Source organism: Salvia miltiorrhiza, chromosome 3 (assembly GCF_028751815.1).
Source record: "Salvia miltiorrhiza cultivar Shanhuang (shh) chromosome 3, IMPLAD_Smil_shh, whole genome shotgun sequence".
Classification (NCBI taxonomy): domain Eukaryota; kingdom Viridiplantae; phylum Streptophyta; class Magnoliopsida; order Lamiales; family Lamiaceae; genus Salvia; species Salvia miltiorrhiza.
In genome coordinates, this window is record NC_080389.1 from 8,396,058 (window position 1) to 8,419,801 (window position 23,744).

General features: G+C 34.7%; 2 protein-coding genes across 2 annotated transcripts; both read left to right on the top strand.

Moving 5' to 3' along the window:
* Positions 1–9,355: 9,355 nt before the first annotated feature.
* Positions 9,356–10,914, top strand: LOC131018255 (protein TIC 214; the record flags this gene model as incomplete). The annotated part of the gene is made up of 2 exons (XM_057946978.1): positions 9,356–9,383; positions 10,409–10,914. Coding segments are annotated over exons 1-2 (534 nt in total), but the record flags the coding sequence as incomplete, so codon positions are not given.
* Positions 10,915–22,426: 11,512 nt separating this feature from the next.
* Positions 22,427–23,287, top strand: LOC131018256 (uncharacterized). The gene has a single exon (XM_057946979.1). It carries the CDS (start codon positions 22,427–22,429, stop codon positions 23,285–23,287), a length of 861 nt encoding a protein of 286 aa, XP_057802962.1.
* Positions 23,288–23,744: the final 457 nt, after the last annotated feature.

A 23,744-nucleotide genomic window follows, 5' to 3' on the forward strand; every position in this document is an offset into this window, starting at 1 on the left:
CGTCTTTGAAACTAGGGTTTGGGCCCCCTAGGGTTTGGAAAAATGCGCCACCTAGGGTTTGGGACCCCTAGGCGGCGCCGCCACCTTCCCTTGACAGCAGCTTCCAACGCGCGGAAGCAGCCTGGCACGGCAACAGCCCGGCGCGCACAGCAGCCCGGCGTGCGCAGCAGCCCGGCGCGACAGCCGCCTGGCTTCGGCAGCGACCTTCCTTCGCGAGCAGCAGCAGCACCAGCAGGGCTCGGCAGCCTCGGCTCTTGGTCACAGCAACCTCGGCAGCCTCGGCTCTTGGTCACAGCAACCTCGGCAGATCCAGCGCGAGGACAGCAGCAACGGCAGCAGCGGCCGCGCGTCGCCTGCTGGGCGCGCAGCGCGCAAAGCGCGCACGCGCAACCCTCGGTGCGCGCAGCCCCTGCCAGTCGCCTATCCTCCCTAGGGCTGTAAACGAGCCAAGCTACTCGTGAGCTATTCGACGTTCGACTCGATAAAGTTCGTTCTGTAATTTAATGAACAACTCGTTTAGCTAAACAAGCCAAGCTTGAGCATGACGATGCTCGGCTCGTTAGCTCGTGAACAAGCTCGTGAAGTGATTTATCTTAAAAACATAAGTTTATTCATTAAATGTCTTACTATATTTTATACTATATGTAGTAATATTTGGATTAAGTATCTAATTAACATCATTTATTTACAAGAAAATAGTAAATATATTATATTTCTGTGAATAAAATAACTTATATATTTGAAATTTAACTTATGTATTAGAAAAATAACTAAAATTTTAAATAAAAATTTAAATTTAAAAAGCTCGATTAGGCTCGGCATTGTATTCGACTCGATTAAAGCTCGATCGATAATTAATCAAACAACTCGATTAGCTAAACGAGCTAAGCTTGAACAAGACACTATTCGGCTCGGCTCGACTCGATTACACCCCTAGTCTTCCCTCGCCCTACCTTGCATGACCAGCCTTGGCAGTCCTCGGCGTGCAGCAGAACAAGGGCAGCAGCGGCGGTACGGCAGCGCTCGACCGGACGCGCAGCCCTCGGCGTGCGCAGCCACCGCATGCCCTAGTTCAATGGCAGGCAACCAACCCGTCCTCCATTTAATCCGGTCTGATCGTCGTCGTTTTCATCTCGTTTTTCACAATTACAGAATTACAAAAGAAAAACAAATACAATTTGAAATCCTAATCTAACCACAGATTTATCTCGTGGTGAAAAACGATTACAACGTCAAAATGACGTATCCCACGAATCAACATACCACAAAGAACAACAGCAGTAAAAACAACGCACATTATTAATCGTACATAAATTAATAATAGAGCCAAGAAATTAATCCTGGGCTCTGATACCAATTGTAGGAATATTAAACTGAATTAATACTCAATTTATCCGAAGATCGTTTCTTGGATTATTATTAATTTATCAGACAACGATTAATCCCTAACATGCTCCTATGAATTTAAGTGCTGCACGTTGGTGTTCAGAAATACCTGAAGAATTCAGAAGAATTCGTCAAATCGCAGCTGAACAGACCAGTCAGCTTCAAGCCTTCGTTTGAAGCCTCAAACGTCCTCGAATCGTATTTTTCCTAGAAATACGACTTCTTCGTCTTCGAGAGAGATTTCCGTGGCCGCCTGTTTCGTTTGAATCGGAGTTCTGTGGAGGAAGTTATGGCCGTTCTCCCGAAACTGCCAGAACTTGATTTCCTGCGAAAATCTGACTCCAGCTCAGATCTTCTGAACTGTATCCCGCTCAGCTTTCAGCGTTGGATGGACAACGAGCTGTGAAAGTCCCTAGGAGAATTTGCCTACACGTTTCTGGCGCCTCTCTGCTCTCTCAAAACCCTAATTAATTAGTGTGTATTTCCTGAGAGCAGACAGTTGTATTTAAATAAATTAAATACGTGTGGGCGCCAGTTTCACAGTAAAAGGCGTGTTCTCTCTGTTCTAGGGCAAGGAGACTTTGGGCCAGTCCAGGGACCAGATACAAGGAATAAAGATGGGTCTCAAATAAATTAATTTTCCATGGTCAGCCCAGACCATAATTAATTTATAAATATTAGTTCATTCCACTAGAGAACCAATACTGACTTACCCCTTTATTGCCGGTGATGAGTCGGGGCTTGTATTTAGACTTATTAAATCCTCGTATTTAAAATATCCGACATCCACTAATTAATTATAGCTCTGGCAACTTAAATTAATTAATCTCTTTGTAATCCTTAAGTAGTACCACTCAAACCTTATTACTGCGCCTGAACTTAATCAACCTGTAGGGTTTGACGCAATAAACCTTATTGAGTTCCTTAAGGGGATGTCATTATCCTATACCGGATACGGGTACTAATACAGATAACCAAATATCATATATTGACCGCTATCTCCCAAGATACAGAGTACTCAAGTTACGATATAACTCTCACCCATAGTAAATCAAAGTGATCAACGAATCAACATATATATTTGAAACCTTATTAGTATTAAGATCTTATAAGTCGCCGAGATCTTTGATTCTTCACTTAAGTCAGATAGAAGAATACATCTCACTGTGGTCCTATCAATACGTTATGGCGTACCAGTATAGACAAGTAGTCAAGACAAACTACTTCCATCTATACCGCAGCCTAAACCAATGACTCGTCTTGAAGTCATCTCGGTTGTGATCATTTTAATTTTCTCTTAAGGTTATTCCAATTATATGATCTTCTGTGATCTACAACACACCATATAATCTACTTATAAAGAGATAAGGGACATACATGTGCAATCATGAACACAATCAGATAGGAGATTAGATAGTGGTAACAGGAAACATTGTATATAAGCATAAAACGTTCTTGCTTTACAGTATACAAATTCAACAGGGTCGAACCCCAGAACCCCCAAAAATGTTGTATATGTTCAATATATTTGATGAGTGTTCAACAAAAAAATCTATTGAACATGGCGTGAATAAATGTTGACTGTTAGATTAGATAAGAACAACGGATGAGACTACTTCTCTTTTCTCACTTACATATAGGCCTTCTTCATTGAACCTAACCCTATATAAGTGGGTGCTCAATTGAGAGCACTAAATATTCAAAGAACAGAGAATAAATCTCAGTCACTGATCTTATCTAATCTAACGGTTAGCATATGTTCACGCCATGTTCAACGGTTTTTTATGTTGAACATATGTAGGGTGTCGAACCCCAGAACCCCCAAAATATTTTTATGTTCACGCCATGTTCAAGGAACTTACTGATATGTTCAATATATTTTGATGAACATGGGCGTGTTCGTGTTTTTCAATGAACGCGACACTATATATATATATATATATATATATATATATATATAGGGGGCCGCTCCAATGAGGCCCCCTAATTTTAGTGAGCTCTAGGCCACGATCTGGTGAGTTTATTTTATTAATCTTATGGCTGATATTGTATCTGGATGGTGATTTTTTTTCGCATGGTTCGAATCCCGGAGGGAGCAGAATATTTTAAATTTTGTTATTCATCAGTATATACGGCCATGTTCATCAGTATATATGTCTTATTCATTACGAATTTTTTAATTTTTATTTTTTATCAGTATATACAACTTGTTCATTAGATATACGTTTTGTTCATTAGTATTATATGCCTTATTCATTGTACTCATGTTACACGAAAAATAGGGGGTCTCACTGGAGCGCGCCCATATATATATATATATATATATATATATATATATATATATATAGCCAAGGTTCAATTGAGAAGGCTTATATGTAATTGAGAAAAGAGAAGTAATCTTGGCCCTCCATCTTACTTAATCTAACGACTTCTAATTTCTAAGAAGGGTAAATATCATGAAAACTCCTGAAGTATACCCGTTTTTATCAAAAATACCCCGAAACTTTTAAAATGTTCTCTAAACCCTCAAACTATCAAATTTTTATCAAATATATCCCGCATCTATTTTTCGGTCACCAAAAACGTGATTTGGCTCACCGGATGCCGCAATGTAATTTATATTCTATTTTTTTTAAATGCAATTGCAAAAACGACGTTGTTTCGTACCATATCATTTAAAAAAATCCACTCTAAAATTTAAAATCCACTTCTATCGTGTTTGAAATTCACGCTAATAACCTAGAATTAGGGATAAACACGATAGAATATGATACAAAACGAAGTCGTTTTTGCCATGTCATTTTAAAAAAATAGAATATAAATTACATTGTGGTATCCGGTGAGCAACATCACATTTCTGGTGACCGGAAAATAGATACTGGATATATTTGATAAAAATTTGATAGTTTGAGGGTTTAAATAACATTTCGAAAGTTTTAGGGTATTTTTGATAAAGTGGGTATAGTTCAAGGGTTTTCATGATATTTATCCTTCTATGAATTTGTTCGCCAAGATTCTGATTTCATGCGGTTTTTATTGATAAAAATGATACAATTGTAAAATGCTTAGAAAACATAACCGTGATTCTCTATAGTTAAGCTAAACCAAATCTATCTGTATTTGGTAGATTCTGACTTCATGCTTTTTTATGTAAAAAATATTATTTTCAAACAACATTTTTATTATGTTTCATTCACGTAATGATTCTTCTCTCTTCTTGTTCTTTATGTACAATACACAAAATTAATTTATTCTAATTTTGCACAACTTTTTTTATTTAACATAATTAATTAATTTTTTGTACGTGTTTTATTTTATTCTTTCACCATAAAATTTTAAACACTATTTTAAAAACATACAATTACAAACTTTTTAAGTTTTTTTGAATCACATTTCATTAACTTAATTTAATTATTTCTTTGTAAGATTAAATATAATGTGCAATTATAACAATATTTCAGAAACAAATAATTAATGACATTAATTTATATAATTCTCTTAAAATTTTGGTTACATCTTCTCCATAATCAATGTGTATTTATTTTTATTATTAGGGTAAATATCATATTAAATCTTGAACTATATGTACTTTATCAAAAATACTCTGGAATTTTCGAAATGCTCTCTAAACCTTTGAAGTACCAGGGTTTTATCAAATATATCCCGCATATCTTTTCCGGCAGCCAGAAAAGCGACGTGGCTCGTCGGATGCCATAGTGTAATTTAAATTCTATTTCTTTTAATCCATCTCATTTTATTCTCTTTTTTAATCCATGTCATTCTTTTATTCTCTTTTATTCTGGAAATTAAAATACACGATTTTCTTCCTTTTTAAAATCTTTTAACCCTAATTAAAGAAAAAAAAAAAAACACGGTGACCTCTCTCTACCAACTCAAACTTGCGATCTCTACCAGAGAAGAAAAATCTCTCAAGATTTGCCCCGATCTTTGCGTGGCAGTCGAAGGCCGGTAGCTCCGGCGGGGGGAAGAGACAGCGGTATACACAGATAGTGTTAAAGGTTACAACATCAGGCTCAAACCCACGCTTGAAAAAAATGCCTAAGATCGCAAACCCAAAATCAGGCCTTTTGAGTCGGCAATAGCAATCAATCGCAATACTCAACGTGTAGTGATCTATAGGAGCATCCGTTTGAAGCATTTCGTCGATCAGATGAAGCGCAAGAGAGTATTATTTCATCTTGACCACAACACTCAGCAATTTCGAGATTCGAATCTGGGATAGGCGGAGAAGTATCTAATTTGGTGGCTGAGATTATAAAAATTGAATCTGAGTTTGACAAGAAACGAGTGTAAAGAAGCAATGGGGAGAGTGGATGAATTGAAAGAAAAATTGGAGATAATTTTTCCCAAAATCATGGCAGCATGTTTCCGACTCATTCTCACTCTATTTTTTTTATGTGATAAAAAAATAGAAGAACCGTGTATTTTAATTTCCAGAATAAAAGATAATAAAAGAATGACATGGATTAAAAAAGAGAATAAAAAATGGCATGGATTAAAAGAAATAGAATTTAAATTACATTGTGGCATCTGGCGAGCCACGTCACTTTCTTGGTCACCGAAAAAGAGATGCGGGATATATTTGATAAAACCCTGGTACTTTGAGGGTTTAGAGAGCATTTCGAGAGTTCCGAGATATTTTTGATAAAGCGGATATAGTTCAAGGTTTAACATGATATTTACCCTTATTATTAACCTTAAGCATGTAATGCAGTTAGTTTTAAAATTCAATTACGTAGTCTTCAGCTATTTAAGTTCATTACTTTATATTCTAAGTTCATTACTTTATTCTTTAAGCTCATTACTTTATACTCTAAGTTCATTACTTTATGCTTTAAGTTCATTACAATAACCAAAAAAAAAAAATTCGGTTATTTGTTCAAAAGTTACATGTTCATTACGTTATACTCTAAGTTCATTACAATAACCAACATGTTACACATACTAAACTTTATGAACTCAATATCTACCAACAATGAATATTCAATATAAATGCATTGAACAAATTCGGCAAACAAAGAAATGTTGAGCCATAAGGGACTATGAAAATAACAGTGAAAATATGAGCAGGAAGTTTTTCGACGAACGGGCGAAGAACAATTCGTTGAAATATCTAATGAGATCTACTTCTACAATTTGTTGCTGAAAATAAGGGATTCTAATGATAATTAATTAATCTTACCTTAATCGTGATTTGCAAGAGTGACCAATCTAACCTTCTCGATTTTTTAATTAATTTCATGCACAATATATATCAATCAAAAAGCAATAATTAATAAAATCTGGATCCTTAGATCATCTAGAATCAATGAACTAGATTGATTCTTTATTCTTAATCTAAGGGATTCTTTTTTATTGAATTGAACTATATATATATATATATATATATATATAAGGAAGAGTTATACTGAGAATGCTATCTTTTATGAGAAATAAGAACGACTGCATAAGCCAATATTGCATAAGCTGCAGTATAATACTGCATAAATTTTTTACCTGAGTTCGAATACTGGAGGCAGAGATGGACCTACATAGCCCAGGGTGGGGCACGTGCCCCCACAAGTTTATTTTATTTTATTAAATATATACATACATATATATAGAGAGAGAGAGAATTAAGCATTAGTAAAGAATAGAGAATTAATCCTAAGAGTTAGATCTAGCTAATCCGATGGCTACAAAATAAACAAATAAAATAATAAAAAAGAACATAAAAACGCGTCCCACATTAACACATAAGAATTTTACAATCAAAAGGTGAAAACCGTAAAATTACTTCTCTCAATAAATCTGCAAGATTCCATCATATCCAACTTTCACACTCCACATCTTCACGATGATTCTTGCGTAGAATAGGGTTGAATTTCAGACGGCCGCTGCTACTCTCTCGGCCGAGGATTTGTTCAGAATCGATGAAGAACTGAATTTGTTCATTTTGTGGGCAAACGGAACGTGACATCGAATAAGGTAGGTTCCGAAAACCCCCGCCGCCGCCCTTAGGCGCCTCAGCGCCGCCAGTCGCACAATTATTGGGTTCGGGCCGCCGTTGCTACTCTCTCGGTCGAGGACTGAGAGCTGATGTTGTCTGCCATGGCGAGCCGCTCTGTTGCCGGTCCTCCCTCTTCTGAATAAAGATCTTCTTTATTTATCACAATTTGCATAAAGATATATGTATGTAAATGCTTTAGTTTCAATTTCTAGTTATTCTTTTGTATGAATATTGAAGTCCTTGTCTTGGTGTTAATTTGTATATAAAATCTGTATTTGTCCCTTGAAGTTATTTGTTAGTTTCGTCAATAAGTTCTTGAAGGAATTATTGGTGGTGTTGTTGGTGTTGATGGAATTGAAATTGAAGAAGATGAGTGATTTGGGATTATATTCGTCGAAAATTATGACATATCTATATATTATATAAAAGAGCAGTATAACGGTTACTTTTTCCCAACAAAATTTCTCTCTCCTCATTTTTCTTTTTTTATTTTGATTCTTTTATAAAAATCGTCAATTTTGATTAATAAAAAGATATTCAACATGGATGTTAAATTAAAGATAACGAAAAGATCTTTAATTTAATATAAAAATTATAAAAAATAAATTTAAAACGAATAAGGTATTATTAATTAAAGTTACAAAATTATTTTTTTTCTCTCTCATCTTTTATCTCTACTTTCTCTTTTATAATTTCTTTTAATTATCAATAAAAATCAATTAATTGGTAATTGAAAATACAAAATTGAAAATTTATATATTTTCAAATTCGTGTTTTTTATTGAAATTATATCGTGGATAATTTAAATTATTTATTTAGATTTATATTTATATTTAAATTATAGTATATAGTATTTAATATGCATATTTATTTATTTAAAATATCGTTTAGTTTCGATATTGATCGTGCATCGCACGAGTGGGCGTGTGCTAGTTCATTTAAAAATTGAGATTATTCGTTCCATATTATATTTCTTAATAATACAAGTAAAAATATTTAACATTAAAAATTTTCAAATAAGCTACATAGAAATTTCGAACATCTAAATGAAATATTAGAATCTTTCTTATTGATATAAAGTAAAATAATTAACATGAAATATTTTGAATAAAACCAAAATTTTTCGAATAGACTACATAAAAATTCCGAACATCTAAATAAAATATTTGTTACTAATATAAAGTAAAATAATTAATATGAAACATTTTGAATAAATATACAAAAATAACGAAGTAAATGATTTTTTTAATGAATGTCATTTGAAAGATATGTTAATTTTATGAAATTAATTCCGTAAAAAAATAAAGAAGAATTATAAATTAATTCAGAAAATTAATTCATTTAATACTCTTTAATTCAAATTTCAAAAGTGAAGTAGTTTAATGAAAATAATATTATATTGTGAAAATCATAATATGAAACATATCTTTCATTTGAAAACGAGAAAACAGAAACACAAACATGTACTCCCTCCGGTCCACGAAGCATTACACAGTTTCCTATTTGGTCTTTCCCACGAAGCATGACACGTTTCTAAAAATGGCAAAAAATTTACCCTTTATTCACATTTTCACTTTTTCACCTACCACACTTAATACACAAAATATCAATTTCTTAATTCCCGTGCCGAAAAGAAGTGTGTCATTCTTCATGGGACGGAGGGAGTACTACAATTCGTTAAACACATACAATAAAATCATTAAAAAAAAAATCCAATTCGAAGCATACAAACAAGTTCAAGAAAAATCAATAAATATATCAAAAACAGAAAAAAAAATTTAAATATATATAATTCGAAAAAAAAAGGACGAATGATTAAGAAATAAATAATATAAAATTTATGATGGATATCTTCATAATTAAATCCAAAAAACAATGAGATTCGGTCAACCTAAAACTATGAGAGACAGTTAATTAAAAAAAACAAAATTACACAAATAGCCTTAATGAAAAAAACGGATGACATTAAAAGGAATTGATATTGACCGTAAGATCTAATAAATCTAATGGATCACATTCATTCTTCATTCTCAAATTATTTGTCATTCTCTATGGATCTTCTCCTATATATATATATATATAGGGGCGCACTCCAGTGAGACCCCCTATTTTTCGTGTAACATGAGTCCAATGAATAAGACATATAATACTAATGAACAAAACGTACATCTAATGAACAAGATGTATATACTGATGAAAAATAAAATTTAAAAAATTCGTAATGAATAAGACATATATACTGATGAACAGGGCCGCATATACTGATGAACAATGCAGTATATACTGATGAATAACAAAATTTAAAATATTCTGCTCCCTCCAGGATTCGAACCCTGCCAAAAAAAATCACCCTCCAGATACAATATCAGCTATAGGATTGATAAAATAAACGCCCCAGATCGTGCCCTAGATCTCACTAAAATTAGGGGGTCTCATTGGAGTGGCCCCATATAGGGTTGGGTTCATGTGGATCCCTATGCTTATAATAGATCCGTAGATCCAAATCTAGACCACACATTTATGACATGTGGCGCATCAAGATGGTGACACGTGGCAAGACATTTCAAGGCAAAATCTGGAGAGGGGTATGAAATATAATTTTCGAAATTAAAAAAAAAAAAAATAGATTTTCTCAAAATAGGTATATTTTAGATGCATAAAGTTTCATACGAGAATGCATGAACTTTCATATAAAAATGCATAAAGTTTCATATAAAAATGCATAAGATTTCACCCCACCCCAACCCCACCCTACCCCAGAACCCCCCCCCCCCCAAAAAAAAATATTTATTTATTTATTTTCTCAAAAACTGATTTTCTGACCACTGACCCCCCCCCCCCCCCCCTATTTTTTTTTTGAAAAATTGATTTTTACATGCATAAAAAAATTACATGTTTTACATGCATATACTTTTGCACAGAAATGCATATACTTTCACACAAAAATACATATACTTTCACACAAAAATGCATTACATTTTTTGAAAAAATATAATTTTTTTTGGGCTGGAGGGTGGGTGGGGGTCTGGATACGGCAAAATCATTCTATTAGATCGAATAAGTACATTCGATCTAATAAGTACCTTGTATCAGAATTGATAAATTCTATGGCTCGGATCTTTAGTATTCTCTTATTTATTACCTGTGTCTACTATTTAGGCAGAATACCGTCACCCCTTTTTACTAAGAAACTGAAAGAAACCTCAAAAACGGAAGAAAGAGATGTAGAAATAGAAACAGCTTCCGAAATGAAGGGGACTAAACAGGAACAAGAGGGATCCACCGAAGAAGATCCTTCTCCTTCCTTTTTTTCGGAAGAAAAGGCGGATCCGAACAAAATCGATAAAACGGAAGAAATCCGAGTGAATGGAAAGGAAAATGAATTCCACTTTCGATTTACAGAGACAGACTCTAAAAATAGACCCGTTTCTGAAGAGTCTTATCTAATGAATATCAACGAGAATCAGGAAAATTCAAGATTCAAAATAAATGATTCAAAAACGGAAAATAAAAAGCCTTTCTTTTTAAAAAAAAAAAAAAAAAATTGGGGGGGGGTGGGTGGGTCAGCGACTCAACAATCAGAAAATCAGTTTTGAAAAAAAAAATTTGGGGGTGGGGGTGGGGGGTCAGTGGTCAGAAAATCAGTTAAAAAAAAAAAAATTGGGTGGGGGGTGGGGCAGGGGTGGGGTGGCGAAAATACAAGATTTATTAAAATGAAATGCATTTTTTGTATAATTTAATGCATTTTTATGTAAAATCTTTATGCACTTTTGTTTGATTTTATATGCATGTGAAACATGACTATTTTGGGGGGTGGTAATGGGGAGGGTTGGGGGGTGGTGTGGGGTGGGTTGGGGGTGGTGCGGGGTGGGGTGGTGAAAATACCAAAACTGTAAAAATCAAATGCATTTTTCTGTTCAAAGTCATGCATTTCATGTGAAAACTTTATGCATCTTTGTGGGAAACTATATGCATCTAAAATATCTATTTTGAGAAAATCTAAATTTTTTTTTTTAATTATTAAATCCGAAAATTACATTCCAATTTTACCCATCTCCATATTTTGCCTTGAATTGCTTGGAAACTCCTTGCCACGTGTCACCATCTTGATGTGCCATATGTCATAAATGTGTGGTCTAGATTTGGATCTACGGATCTATTATAAGCATAGGGGATCTACATGATCCCATTCCTATATATATATATATATATATATATATATATATATAATAAATAACCGTTCAAACTTTCAATCTTCAATACATTACGCATTAGTATTCTCTCCGGTCTACGTAAGAGTTTCACTTACCTATTTTTATTTATCTACGAAAAAAAATTCACTTCACTTTATGAACTATTACATCTTATTTACCTATACATTAATTATACTTTTATTTCAATTGTTTAACTAATAATATACATTTTTTTTTGTATTAACACTATCGTTACAAGATTGTATATTTATTTTATATTTCTACTTACAATAACTTTAACAATTTAATTAAAATATGTGTCTAACACACAATGAGATTCTTTTTTGTGGACAAATAGAGTAACTTTTGATTTTGTTTAACGTATTTTATATTTATAGTTATTTTGTGCCCCCACAATAAAAAAATTCTGGATCCGTCCCTGACTGGAGGGAGCAAAAACTTTATCTAATTAATTGAATTTCGTTATGCAGTTATTAGAAGCATCTTATGCAACATATATATTGCTTATACAATCATTTTCCATTCTCACCATATTTATCCACTCTCATTTGATCTTCTCCCTATATATATATATATATATATATATATATATATATATATATATATATATGTAACAATCATCCTAAATTCCTAATTATATATATATATGATTTTCACATAATCGATAACTAAGCATGAAATTCCCAAGAATTGGATATGTATTTGTTGTGGTGTTGGTTCTAATTCTTTGTGTTAATTTTAGTGTCTCTCGATAATCTAATATTATTACAATCTGAATCAGCTCACAAAATCTCCAACCAACTAATTATAAAATTTGTGACAATTACCTAAATTTTGACTATCAAGTAAATCAAATCTGCCTCCATCGTATTACACAAGTCAAATTAATAGAATTGTGACAATTACCAAAATTTCGACTATCAAGTGAAATCAAATCTGCCTGCATAGTATCACATAAGTAAAACTAGCAATTGCACCCCGTGCAATGCACGGAAAATATTTTTATATTTTTATATTTATATAAAATTGATATCAACTTAATTTTTATATTTATAAATATAATAAAAAATAATTTTATGAAAAGTTATAACATGAGTAAAAAGACAAAACAAAAAAAAGAAGATTTTTTTACAAAAAGAGGAGAGATGAGAGAGAATTTTTTAAAAAATTTAATCTTTAAATAAATGTAACTCTTACATTTTAAATCAAATATTAACATAAAACATATTAAATTAAAGCTCTTATTGTGATACTATTAGATTTGATATGCATATTAAATATTTTATAAATAGTCGAATTTCACAATTTTAGAAAGAAATAAAATAAAAAAAGTAAGAACATAAAGAAAAATGAATAAATAAAAATTATACTTGACAAATAAACCTTCAATTTTATTATAACTACAAAATTGTCATTTATTAATTTTAAAATTAATTTGAAATTAAAAATTACCTTCTTAATATATTATAAATTAGTATTATGCAAATATAAATTTGTAAATTATTTACAACGAATGCCTATAAATTGTGTACACACATATATATAAACATATAAACATATAATTGACAAACATGGTTTTCGTACCTCAATTCCACATGTTTTGTTGTCATTTCCCTTCATGTTTTGCTTGTGAATGCTTGTTTGTGCCCGAATATTTAGTTTTATGAAGATTTGATATCTTTGTGTAGTTTTGGAGTAATTTCAGGAAAAATCAAGGATTAATTGGAGGATTTTGAAGATATGAGATTGAAGTACGTCTCGAGAGGAATCCGTGAGCGCAAACGGCGACCAAATCCGAGTCCGGACGAGGGAGAACGGAGCAAAACGAGCGGCCTGCGCAATACGCCCAGTAGCCCGCGGTCACCACCCGCGGCCGCGGGGTGGGACCGCGGGTCAGCTGCCCCCGACTCAGGAGACACCCGCGGTCACCACCCGCGGCCGCGGGGTGGGACCGCGGGTGCTTGTTTGTGCCCGAATATTTAGTTTTATGAAGATTTGATATCTTTGTGTAGTTTTGGAGTAATTTCAGGAAAAATCAAGGATTAATTGGAGGATTTTGAAGATATGAGATTGAAGTACGTCTCGAGAGGAATCCGTGAGCGCAAACGGCGACCAAATCCGAGTCCGGACGAGGGAGAACGGAGCAAAACGAGCGGCCTGCGCAATACGCCCAGTAGCCCGCGGTCACCACCCGCGGCCGCGGGGTGGGACCGCGGGTCAGCTGCCCCCGACTCAGGAGACACCCGCGGTCACCACCCGCGGCCGCGGGGTGGGACCGCGGGTCCCCTGACTCTTCCCCACGTTTGAAGGCCGCGGACGCGGGCCGTGACCGCGGGAAAAGAGCGGAGCATCCCCAAGTGGGCCCCAGTCGCGTTTTTCAGCCCTTAACCCCCATTTTTCCCCTTTTCCTCACATTATTCATCTTCCCCAACCTCAAACACACCCATTTTCCATCTTCCCCAATTCCTCCACACCAAACCCTAGCCTCCATTACCACATCTTTTTACCAAGATTGAATGCATTGAAGAGGAGAGAAGATTGGAGAAAGCTCATTAATAGGATTTGTCACTTCTTACTCTCTCTTTCATTTATGTATTTCTTTGATTTAGGTTTGTTGTTTGTGAACATGTTTGGATAAAATCCCCCATTGGTTTGGGGATTAGGCTAGTTGATTATGTGATGGATTGATTATTATGCTTAATATATGTCTTGATTATTTCCTTGTTATTATCTTTTCAAGTCCTAGCTTTAATTCTTGTATGGATTGTTGGTCACTTTCTATGCATTTCTAATTTGTGATTTGAATTGGGAGAGGATAATCATAATAGATTAGGAGCTTGAAACATATTGACTCAATAAACCGGGAGGTTGAGAGTTGGGTGAGAGTTTACCGATCCTTTGTGCTTTTGGGAGTTATAGGTTAGAAGTTGACCGGGGACGGCAACTATGACCCGTAATCTACCGTTTTAGTCGTCCGGGAGGGGGCTAGAACTAGTGGGGAGATCACTCTAGATAAATAGGAATATCAAGACTAATATTGAGCTAATTTGAAGTCCATTGCTAATCCATCGATGCCTAATCCCTAAACCACCTTCATCACTTAATTAATCCACTTTGTTTGATTGTTCTTATTTTGTCTTTGAATTTGTTAGTTAATCAAACCACTCACCTCCTTGTTTAGTCTAAATAGCTCTAGCATAATGACTTAAGGTAATCACTAGAATTTGACTACTAATCCTTGTGGAATACGACCTTGCTTCCCTATATTGCAACTACACCGTATACTTGCGGCGTGGTGAAAATATTAGCGAACAAGTTTTTGGCGCCGTTGCCGGGGATTGGTTGAGTTTTTACTTTTGATATTGTGAAAAGTTGTTTTTATCTAATTTAGATATTGTTTTTATGTTTGTTTATTTATATGTTTATTTATTTTTGTTAGAGAAAATTGCTCCACAACCGTGAAAGCGGCACCAAAAATGGATGATGGAAGGAATGAGTTGGTTGAGCAACTCCAACTACAATTGGCGTTGATGCAACTTAAGTTGCGTGTTTTAGAAGCCAAAAGAAATTGTAGGCAACCATTGATCCAAGAAGCCTTCCAACCAACACCTTATTATGGTGGGTATTATTACATGGGGTGCAATGCCATGGAGTGGAAATCACCTTCGGAGTATGAAGACCATTTCAATAGTTGGAATTATGAAAATTCTTATTTCACTCAAGAAGGCTTTCAAGGGGGAAAATGGTACTATCAAGAGGAGAAACCGAACGTTAGAGACGATCTTCTACAATGCTTCATAGCTACACAAGCTTGGATAGAAAAAAGTCTAGCAAAATCGGAGGTTATGCTAGAAGAGCAAAGAAGGTCTTTGGCTACCACTATGGAAAATCAAAAGCGAATTGATGATTTGTGTATGACCATTAGCCTTCAAAATGGAACCTTGTATGAGGAACCAATGCCAATGCTAAGTGAAGAGCCTCAAGAAGTTGAAGAAAAGTATGAAGAAGATGAGGATCAATTCTCCAAACCCCTTGAAGTCGAGAGCCCAACTTTTCCGACACAACCTCTTCAATTCCAAAAAGATGAAGATTTCACAAGCTTTAAAGAAAGCAAAGTCAAAAATTTTGTCGATCCTTACCTCGACACGGGCGATTCTATGAAGGCTTGCTTCTTTCACTTTTATTTATCTTCATCTTTTGATTTTCATTTTGATTTATCTAATAAGGAATTGTTTGAGTGTTGTGGTACTTTAGATGGTGAACGAGATTACCATGACGCCCGTGATGTCTCAAGAATTGCAAAGCCACCATATTTTTGGGTCGCGGTGGATGGAGCATACAAATTTGATGAGAAATGGCCACCGCCTAAGCCTCCACCTTCCTTGTGAGTACGAGACAAGTAGCCATTTTCTTCTTCTTCGTCCAAATTTATTTCTCCTTTGTGTGAAATAAGTTTGGGGGGAGGGTGAAGACGGGTTACTTATCTCATTTATCCGTTGTTTATTTATTTTATTTTTTTTTTCTTGTTTAGTTACTTTAGTTTAGTTATTTTACAATAATTAGTTTTGTCTATGTTTTTGAGCTTTTCCTTGTCTTTTATTTTTGAGCTTGATTGTTGAAAAACATGAGTTAGATGAAATGTGTGTTGGGCTTATGATATGAATGTTGTTTTTGAAAAGAATTTGTTGTGTTTCACTTGTTGATTTTGCATGTAGAGTTTGAACTTGTGACAAATGAGCTAAATGTTGTACCTCCAAGAACTTGAAAACGAAAATGAGCTTGTGAGAATTGAGCCCTTGATTGTCATACATTTACAATCTCATTTTGTTCTTGAGTGTAAATCATTTGAGCATGTGTGTTGATCTCTAGAACTTGCCATGAGTCCTCTCTTGAAAATAAAAGTAGATGTGTTGTTAATATTGAAGTGATTTAAGGCCATCCTTGTTAGCCACTTGACTTAAATTGTGTCCAAATTCTCATATGATCCTAGTTTACCCTCTTTATGCCTTGTAGCATTTCTTTGAATTAACCAATGATGGGTAGAACTTAGATTGTTAGTGGTTACTTTGATAAAAATGTTTGGGAAATGATTGAAATTGCTTATCAAGCTTTGATTGAGTGAAAATCACTAGTTCCCTTTGAGCTTAAAAAGAAAAAGAAAAAAAAAAGAAAAAAAAAATAAAAATGAATGTGAATAAAAGAGCATAAAGGGGAGTGATTTGCCTTTTGAATCATATCATGATAAGTATCACTAAGGGTGAAAAGAAGAAATGTGGGGATATTGGTTTTTGATTGATTAAAAAAGAGAAATGGTGAATTTGACTTGTTCATTGTGATTGTTAGATTGTGGGATATGAGTCATTTGCCTAAAAACACCTCACCTCACCAAAGAGCCCTCATTACAACCTTATGAAAGCCCTTGTTGATCATTATTTATAACACATTGAAGTATAGAGAGTTAGGATAAATGGCAAGCCTATGGTAGATTGCATACATGGTTCAATTTGAGTGCAAACACGTCCAATCTAAACACTTGAGAGTTGAGTGCATCATTGAAACATCCACATTTGTGAGGATTCAAGCTTGGAGGCCATAATATTGAACTCTTCATCACTTGTGATTTCTTGGAATGCATTTCTACTTGTGATACACTTTTTAAAGATTTTTTGAAAAATTGTTGAAGCCCTTGAAATGACACCAATTCATGCTTACATGTTTGTTTACTTTTATTTCTCTTCTCTTCGTCGTTTGGGGACAAACAACACTTTAAGTTTGGGGGGGTTGACAAACATGGTTTTCGTACCTCAATTCCACATGTTTTGTTGTCATTTCCCTTCATGTTTTGCTTGTGAATGCTTGTTTGTGCCCGAATATTTAGTTTTATGAAGATTTGATATCTTTGTGTAGTTTTGGAGTAATTTCAGGAAAAATCAAGGATTAATTGGAGGATTTTGAAGATATGAGATTGAAGTACGTCTCGAGAGGAATCCGTGAGCGCAAACGGCGACCAAATCCGAGTCCGGACGAGGGAGAACGGAGCAAAACGAGCGGCCTGCGCAATACGCCCAGTAGCCCGCGGTCACCACCCGCGGCCGCGGGGTGGGACCGCGGGTCAGCTGCCCCCGACTCAGGAGACACCCGCGGTCACCACCCGCGGCCGCGGGGTGGGACCGCGGGTCCCCTGACTCTTCCCCACGTTTGAAGGCCGCGGACGCGGGCCGTGACCGCGGGAAAAGAGCGGAGCATCCCCAAGTGGGCCCCAGTCGCGTTTTTCAGCCCTTAACCCCCATTTTTCCCCTTTTCCTCACATTATTCATCTTCCCCAACCTCAAACACACCCATTTTCCATCTTCCCCAATTCCTCCACACCAAACCCTAGCCTCCATTACCACATCTTTTTACCAAGATTGAATGCATTGAAGAGGAGAGAAGATTGGAGAAAGCTCATTAATAGGATTTGTCACTTCTTACTCTCTCTTTCATTTATGTATTTCTTTGATTTAGGTTTGTTGTTTGTGAACATGTTTGGATAAAATCCCCCATTGGTTTGGGGATTAGGCTAGTTGATTATGTGATGGATTGATTATTATGCTTAATATATGTCTTGATTATTTCCTTGTTATTATCTTTTCAAGTCCTAGCTTTAATTCTTGTATGGATTGTTGGTCACTTTCTATGCATTTCTAATTTGTGATTTGAATTGGGAGAGGATAATCATAATAGATTAGGAGCTTGAAACATATTGACTCAATAAACCGGGAGGTTGAGAGTTGGGTGAGAGTTTACCGATCCTTTGTGCTTTTGGGAGTTATAGGTTAGAAGTTGACCGGGGACGGCAACTATGACCCGTAATCTACCGTTTTAGTCGTCCGGGAGGGGGCTAGAACTAGTGGGGAGATCACTCTAGATAAATAGGAATATCAAGACTAATATTGAGCTAATTTGAAGTCCATTGCTAATCCATCGATGCCTAATCCCTAAACCACCTTCATCACTTAATTAATCCACTTTGTTTGATTGTTCTTATTTTGTCTTTGAATTTGTTAGTTAATCAAACCACTCACCTCCTTGTTTAGTCTAAATAGCTCTAGCATAATGACTTAAGGTAATCACTAGAATTTGACTACTAATCCTTGTGGAATACGACCTTGCTTCCCTATATTGCAACTACACCGTATACTTGCGGCGTGGTGAAAATATTAGCGAACAATAATTCATTATGGAATTTTAAATGATTATAATGTGTTTATTTTAAATTCATTTTTTAAATATCATATATCAAATTAAAGCTTGTATCATGATTTTAATTCAAGATCCATATTGCATATAATTTCTTGAACGGGGATTTTTAATAATAATGAAATTAAAGAAAATAAATAAAAAATAATTTTTTATGCACAAAATTATGTTATATTTCCACTTTCTTAAATCCAAATGCAATTTATCAATCTATTGCATGAATTAAAGCAGTTTTTTTGGTGCCCCACGTGGGACACGTAATTTTAATTAAGTTAGTTACTTAATTTTTGAATATATACAATAAGTCATTATTTTTGTAAGAAATCACAAAATTGCCATTGAAATTGATTTGAAATCAATTTCTAATTGAAAACTGCTGTTTTAATATAGTATAGATTATTTATATAACAATTTGTTAATTTGTGATAGAATAGCTTACACCCCATAATCTAATCCGTCTCATTACCTTAACCATAATTTACCCAAATCAAATGACGAACCTATATATACCCTCAACTACATATTCAAATATATATCATCCTTAATCATCACATATATATTTTTCACAGTATTATTACTCAACATGAAATTCTCAAGAATTGCATATTTGGTTGCTTTTTTTGCTGTGCTAATTCTTTTAGTTAATAATAATATAGTTGTTGCTGATAATTTCGAAACTTGCTTAAAAAATTGCTTGGCCAATTGCAATCCAAAGGTCGACCCTTGTGAAAGAGGGTGTCGATATAAGTGCGCATATGCTGGTGGCCCACCAGCTACACCAAAGTCAACAGATCCAAATATAAATTGAGAAAATAATTCTTATTCACCTCTTTTTTTCGTGGACGGAGGGAGTACTTAAATATTTCGATGTAATAAATAAGTTTGTATTCGGCGCATACAGATCGTGCTGATTTTTAAATAAATAATGTTTGTGTTTGAAAGGGATCCACCATACCAATTTGTTGGTATACGAGTAATGAAATGAAATCCTGGCATTTTTATAGTTTGTAATGTTTCATGATTTTTTATACAAATTTTGTGTTTGTATAAGAATGATCAGAGACATGGAAAATATAATCTCTTTCAAGCATTTAATTGAATAGTTTTCAGGTATAAATTAAGGAATAATGGCAATTTTTCAACTCAAAAATGATCATCACCTTAATCTCATAATTATTGTTTCATCACAATCACAATAGTTAAGAGTTCTTATTTAAACCCTCCCCTATTATATGAATTATGAAACATTTCCACTACTTTCGATGCACTAGAAAATATTTAAATCTAGAAATGTTATTGCTCATCATATAGCTAAAGCTGCACGAGATATTATAGCACCTCATGTTCGTGTGCTTAATAAATTTATTTTTCGTCAAAAAATAAAAAAATATTTAAATCATTCAATCAAATGCCGTCGGCCTTTCACCGCCGTGAATGGCGTATCTCCGTCGTTTCGGGAACGTTCACAGTAGTCGTTACAGTAACCGTAACAGTTGTCGGGGTGATGGGAACAATCGTCTTCACATGACATTACACAGTTATAATAATAGTCATTAGTTGCCGCTGCATAATTAGCAACAAATATGAGGAACATTAGAATTGAAACCACAATTTCGATTCTTGACGATTTCATGTTTGATTATTTGATTTCCCACGAAAAAGAGAAAAATTTGAGGGTGGGTTTTATCATCAAGTAGTACTATATTATTAATAGTTTTGAATTAACATATACCTTGTCTCCATCTTTCATTTATTTGGAGTTAACGCAAGTAATTAATCTGGGAGGTTGCATACAGGTTTCTTAATTGGCCTTTTAATGACCGAAAATGTAACAACTATTTTTAAAGAGAAATAAATTATCATATTTAACAGTTTTTTAATTGAAAATGTAAAAATTATGTCTGAGATAGTGTCCAAAAATAGAGTATGCATAGATTTGGGAATATAGCAAAAAGGAAAGTTATGCAAAAATATGGGGGACGGAGGGAGTATTTGTATTGGTGTCAAATAAATTGATACGAACCTGTGCCAATCCCCATACTATCCTTTCAAAAATTATACTCCCTCCGTCCCACTCCAAATGTCCCATTTTCTATTTTGGGTTGTCACATTTTCTATTTTGGGTTGTCCCATTTCAAATGTCTCATTTTATATTTAAACAATTTCCACCAACCCACTTTATCTACTTTATATCCACTTTATCTATTTTATACACATTTCTTAATCTCCGTGCCCAAAAGAAAAGAGACATTTGGAGCGGGACAGAGGGAGTAATTTAAAAAGTTAAGTGTATATATATATACAACCTATTGATGATTTTCACATTGTTTTTTTTTTAATACAATTATAATCTCTATCATGCATTTCATCGAACTACATTCGGACATAAGTTGATGAATAATAATAGCAATTTTTCGATGCAGAAATCATCACCTCAATCTCATAATTATTGTTTCATCTAGTTCTTTTTCTATTGAAGTGTGATGCATTTATCTAGAATATTCTAAGTGAAAATAAGCTATGTATAATCTAGAGAATTCACCACTAGCTAGATTAATCTAGAGTATTCTAAATAATACTTAGGACAAGTATGAGTATTCTAGAGATTAGATATTTTTCATATAGTATCTAGAGAATTCCTTAAGTAGATGCTAGTAGAGAATTCTAGATACAAACTAATGTAGTGGGATCTAGAGAGATCTTCTCACACCTATAAATAGAGCTTTATCTTGTGAGCCATTTGTAACCATCTCAAAAAAAACATCACTCTATCTAATATTATCTAAGTTATTTGGAGACAAGAGCTCCACTCTAAAATCATTCTCTTTATCTTCTACACACACTACACTCACAATATTTAGGGCTGAGCAAAACCAAACCGGAACCGCCAAACCGAACCGAACCGAACCAAATCGGGCGGTTTGGTTCGGTTTATGTAGAGAAAACGGTTCGGTTTGGTTTGAAAATTTTCAAACCGCCAGAAAACGGTTCGGGTTCGGTTTGAGAAAAACGGTTTGGTTTATAAACCGAACCCGCCCGATTTAAATATAATTAATAAATATTTATTTTTAAATTATTAATTAATAAATATTTAAAAATTAAATTTAGAATTTTACACTTTACATTAAATTCAAAAGTACATAAGATTTTTATTCTGTGCTTGTTCTTTAATTTTTACAAACTCTTGATTGTAGAAGTAAATGGATTTATCTAGATGTGGTAATTTTTGCTTATTCATAGTACTTTAATTTTTGCTTATAGCTTAAAAAAAAAAAAAAAAAAAAAAAAAAAAAACGGTTTTGGCCAAACCGAACCGAACCGAACCGAAAATTTACGGTTCGGTTTGGTTCGGTTTTGACCAGTCAAACGGTTTGGTTTGGTTTGAAATTTTTTAGGCGGTTTGGGTTTCGGATTGGATATTTCGGTTCGGTTTCAACCCAACCCGCCCGAATGCTCACCCCTAACAATATTCTCTACACCACTTCACTACAATCACTCACCACACTCAAACCACTATATAATCACCTCCATTTCCTAACAAGTGGCATCAGAGCTTGTTCGATCATAAGCGGGCGTTATGGCGTCGTCAAGTCTCTCCATCACGACTCCAATATTCAATGGAGAAAACTATGGCTATTGGAGTGTTCGTATGAAGACTTGCCTTGAATCCCATGATCTTTGGGGTGTCATTGAAGAAGGAATCACCATGCCGGGAGAAGATATCGACAAGACATCCTCATCCGAGGTACATAAGAAATTAAAGCAACAAAATGCTAAAGCTCTTTATCTTCTCCAACAATCTGTTAGTGATTCTATCATGGCAAGAATTATTCGAGCCACTACTGCAAAAGAAGCTTGGGATATCCTTAAGGAGGAGTTCCAAGGAAATGTTAAAGTTCGAACCATTGAACTACAAAGTTTGAGGCGAGAACTAGAGAATCTTAAAATGAAAGATTCAGAAGCTGCAAAAGATTATTTCTCGAGAATAATGGAAATAATCAATCAAATGCGGTCATATGGAGATAATGTCTCCGATGAAAGGATCGTACAGAAGGTCTTAATCAGCCTTACCGAGAAGTATGATCCAGTAGTGGCGGCGATTGAAGAATCAAAAGATTTGTCAAAAATGCCTGTCACGGAGCTGATGGGTTCCTTGGAAGCACACGAGCAACGATTGAGTAGGCGACATGAAAGTTCACTAGAGAGTGCCTTTCAGTCCAAGCTCAACGTTAGAGGCAATAAGTCAAGAAGCGGCGGAAATTTTAAAACCAATCACAAGGAAGGAAGCTCCAGCAACAAGGAGAGTAAGGCAAACTTTCCACCATGTGGAATTTGCAAGAAGACAAATCACTTAGAAAAGGACTGCTATCATCGAGGAAAACCACAGTGCAAAAACTGCAAAAAGGTTCGGGCATGTGGAAAAAGATTGCAGAGATAGAAGAAATCATCAAGCCAACTATTCAGAAAATCAAAAAGAGAAGGAGTACATGTTCTATGCATGTCACTCGGCAACGGAAACACGAGAAGAAGAATGGTACATCGATAGCGGATGCAACAACCACATGACATCCAACGAGACCATCTTCCGTGAGTTAGATACTTCAGTCAAGACGAAGGTGAAGATGGGCAATGGAGAACTGGTGGAGACAAAAGGGAAAGGTACAATTGCCATAGAAACTAATAAAGGTACGCGATTTATTAGAAATGTTCTCCTAGTACCTCGTCTTACACAAAGTCTATTAAGTGTTGGCCAAATGATGGAAAGTGGATATGCCCTCCACTTTGAGAAAGATTCTTGTCGAATTTACGACAAGGAAAATAACCAAGATATTGCAGTAGTAAAAATGGGAAAAAATAGAAACTTTCCCATTCAATGGCAATATCCACAAAAGGCA

Bases quoted from the DNA above. Each gene is read 5' to 3' on its own strand.
- LOC131018256 (XM_057946979.1), top strand. From the start codon at position 22,427: ATGGCGTCGTCAAGTCTCTCCATCACGACTCCAATATTCAATGGAGAA.